A 3759-nucleotide genomic window follows, 5' to 3' on the forward strand; every position below is an offset into this window, starting at 1 on the left:
ATGCTCAGCATGTTCGGCGACCCGAAGTGCAGAAGGAGTTCGACTCAGCCGATCCAACATCTGGATCGGCTGAGCCGAACCTCTGGCAGGCTACTCACTGCTGTTTGGCCTATTCTCATAGATGCCGAACAGCAGTGAGTGAATAGCCGAATGCCGCTGAGCGGCATTCGGCTTGGCTGTTCTGCTCGGTCCCTCACAGGGACCGAGCAGAACAGAAAAATAGTTTAAAAAGTTTAAAAAAGTAAATAGAAAACGATTGAGCGGAGCTAGCAGTGACAGCTAGCTCCGCCCAATAGTTTTCTATAGTATTCTACTGCCGTCAAAAAAAAAAAAGAAAAAAAAAATCTCCCGGGCACTCTGGAGCCTCCCGCTCCTGGCCGCCCAGGAGAGAAACACTGATTTTTCTTTTTTTTTCTTTATTCTGACACGGAGCCCTGTCAGAATAATAAAAAAAAAAACAAACGCTTTTGCCCATTTGAATGCATTGCTAGAGTCCTACTGGCTATTTCAATTTGCAATAGTAAACTAGCATTGTACCCGCCCTCTGCTGATGGACCTCATGGAGAACTGCAGCAGAGGGCGGGTACAATGCTAGTTTACTATTGGCTATTGCAAATTGAAATAGCCAATAGGAATCTAGCAATGCATTCCTATGGGCAAAAACGTTTTTGTTTTTTTCTTTTCTATTCTGACACGGCTCCGTGTCAGAATAAAGAAAAAAAAGAAACAGCTGTGTTTCTCTCCCTGGCGGCCGGGAGCGGGAGACTCCCGGGGCGCCAGGGAGAGTTAGCTGTTTGGAAATCAGTGTCCTGGTTAGCAGGTAACCAGGGACACTGATCTCTCTGCAAGTGGCCGGAGCCAGCCGTAAGATCACGGCTGGCTCCGCCCCCCTGCTGTCAGAAGCAGGCTGTCGGCCCGCCAAAGGCCGGACGCTCGGCCAGCTTCAGCTTTTAGCGCAGCTCAGCCGAGACGATGCATATGCGTTCGGCTTGACTGAGCCGCTCGCCAACGTTCGGGAGCTATACGGGCTATAGTGAATAAGCCCGTACAGCACCTCTTCGGTTCTACTGAACCAAAGGGGTCCTGGGGCCGAAGCTAGCCGAAGGATCGGCCGAAGCTACGGCTAGATCCTTCAGCAGCTTAGTGAATAGACTCCATAGTGAACAACAGTGAAATAGTGAAATCGTATTAAGATAATACGAGGCAAATCGAAGGCCATTGTCTGATACAAACCTTTTTAGAAAACCATATCTAAATAAAAAATGAGTTAAATGAATCAGTGAGAGTGGATGTCAAGTCAAGATTTTATTTGAAAATAATATGACAGATTATTGTTTGAATTGTCTTGTTGGTCAATCAGATCTCACAATGAATGTGGCTGGTTAGTTCCACTTCATGGCTCAGTGAAAAGTGGAAATTCACTTAAAGGAGAACTATGGGGTCAGGGCTTTTCCCCATAGTTCTCCTTAGGGTAACGGGAGGACACAAACTAGCGTCCTCCCGTCACCCTAGGCAGAGTATACCGTGAGCTGCAGCTTGCGGTATACTGAGATGCCGCAGCCGGAGCAGATCCCGACATTAATGTCTGGATCCGCCCAGCTGCGTGAGTGACAGCTGGCTCTGCCTATCTAGAGGCAGAGCCAGCTGTACCCGCCCCCTCAGTAAATAAATAAATACAGGCGTACAGAGCAAACAGCGCCAGTGATAGTCGAAGGCCTTATTATTATTATTACATAGTATTTATATAGCGCCAACAGTTTGCGCAGCGCTTTACAATATAAGGAAGACACTACAGTTACAATACAATTCAAGACAAGATGGTATTGTAAAACCAATAATATATAATAATATAATATGGTATTATAAAACCAATATGTGTGCTGATATCATTAAATCATGTTGTACAGGTTCTTCATGTTCAGAACAATCTGCTAATGTCTCTAATTTACCATAGCACTTATTTGTACATCATGTATCTAACCTGTTTGATTTTTTTACCATTGTGTCTTTTCTGACATGGTTTTGGTAAGCTTGTGAAAATATGTTTAATGTAAGCTGTATAACCACCATTGTAAACATGCCAAGGGGAATCTTACACCAGTGTTTTTTCATGAAATTCCTAGACTGTACTTTATTTAGTCATTTTGTTCAACACTATCCAATATAAACAGAGACAGTATGTTACAATATAAGATAAGGCAAGAGGGTTAGGAGCACCCTACTTGTGAGATCTTACAAACTATAAGGGAAAGGTAAGAGATACAAAAGGTAGTAACTGTGCAGGGATGAGTTGAGGGAAAAAGTATAGGTGGTTTAGACTTCCCTGAAGAGATGAGTTTTTAGGGGTTGCCTAAAAACAGATAGAGTAGGAGATAAGTGGACAGATTGGGGTATTGAGTTCTTCAGGATGGGAGAGGTTTTGGGGAAGTCCTGGAGATAAGCATGGGAGGAGGTGACAAGAGGACTAGAAAGCAGTAGGAGTTAAGAGGATGGTTTGGATGATATTTTGAGACAAGGTTGGTGATGTAGCTGGGGCAAAGTTGTGGATGGCTTTGTATGTTGTTGTTAGTACTTTGAATCCTGTTTATTAGGCGAGAAGTCAGTGGAAGGATTGGCAGGAAGGAGAGGTTGCGGACATTAAGCGTTTGGTGAGGTGGATGAGTCTGGAAGCACCATTTGTGATAGACTCAAGAGGGAGGTAACTGATGTAGAAGTAGGCCAATGAGGAAGGAGTTGCTGCAGTTCAGGTGAGAGATAACAAGGGAGTGAATAAGTATCTTGGTGGTGTCATTGGTTAAGAAGGGGCGTATTGTGGAACTGTTATGGAGCTGAAGGTGTTTGTTGCCCATGTGTTGAAATATTTTCCTGTTTCTTGGCTCTGTACTATCAATTTGTAATTTTTTTAAAAGGTAGTAACTGTGCAGGGATGAGTTGAGGGAAAAAGTATAGGTGGTTTGGACTTCCCTGAAGAGATGAGTTTTTAGGGGTTGCCTAAAAACAGATAGAGTAGGAGATAAGTGGACAGATCGGGGTATTGAGTTCTTCAGGGTGGGAGAGGTTTTGGGGAAGTCCTGGAGATAAGCATGGGAGGAGGTGACAAGAGGACTAGAAAGCAGTAGGAGTTAAGAGGATGGTTTGGATGATATTTTGAGACAAGGTTGGTGATGTAGCTGGGGCAAAGTTGTGGATGGCTTTGTATGTTGTTGTTAGTATTTTGAATCCTGTTTATTAGGCGAGAAGTCAGTGGAAGGATTGGCAGGAAGGAGAGGTTGCGGACATTAAGCGTTTGGGGAGGTGGATGAGTCTGGAAGCACCATTTGTGATAGACTCAAGAGGGAGGTAACTGATGTAGAAGTAGGCCAATGAGGAAGGAGTTGCTGCAGTTCAGGTGAGAGATAACAAGGGAGTGAATAAGTATCTTGGTGGTGTCATTGGTTAAGAAGGGGCGTATTGTGGTACTGTTATCGAGCTGAAGGTGTTTATGTTTGTCAAGTTTGCCAGTTTGTTGCCCATGTGTTGAAATATTTTCCTGTTTCTTGGCTCTGTACTATCAATTTGTAATTTTTTTGTCTGCATATTTTCAATTCAGAGCTGTTTGTTTAGAGGACAATATTACTATAATTGAATATCCTGCAGGTCTGTCACTATCAAACCACAGCACTGTTAGACATATATTTTTCCACAACACAAGTGGCTGATGGAAGTAGGATGGATCGGGAATGCACTGGGGGGGGGGGGGGGGGGGGCACATGTTACCCT

At 44.0% G+C, this 3759-nt stretch overlaps 1 protein-coding gene across 1 annotated transcript in view; it reads right to left on the reverse strand.

Moving 5' to 3' along the window:
* Positions 1–3759, reverse strand: part of KLHL6 (kelch like family member 6) — a 45419-nt gene that overhangs the window by 7018 nt on the left and 34642 nt on the right. Inside the window, exon 6 of the mRNA XM_018574383.1 lies at positions 3684–3694. Within this exon, the coding sequence (XP_018429885.1) occupies positions 3684–3694 (11 nt within the window). The remainder of the gene's footprint in view (positions 1–3683; positions 3695–3759) is intronic.

This window comes from Nanorana parkeri, unplaced genomic scaffold (assembly GCF_000935625.1).
Source record: "Nanorana parkeri isolate BGI_ZX_2015 unplaced genomic scaffold, ASM93562v1 scaffold2914, whole genome shotgun sequence".
Classification (NCBI taxonomy): Eukaryota; Metazoa; Chordata; class Amphibia; order Anura; family Dicroglossidae; genus Nanorana; species Nanorana parkeri.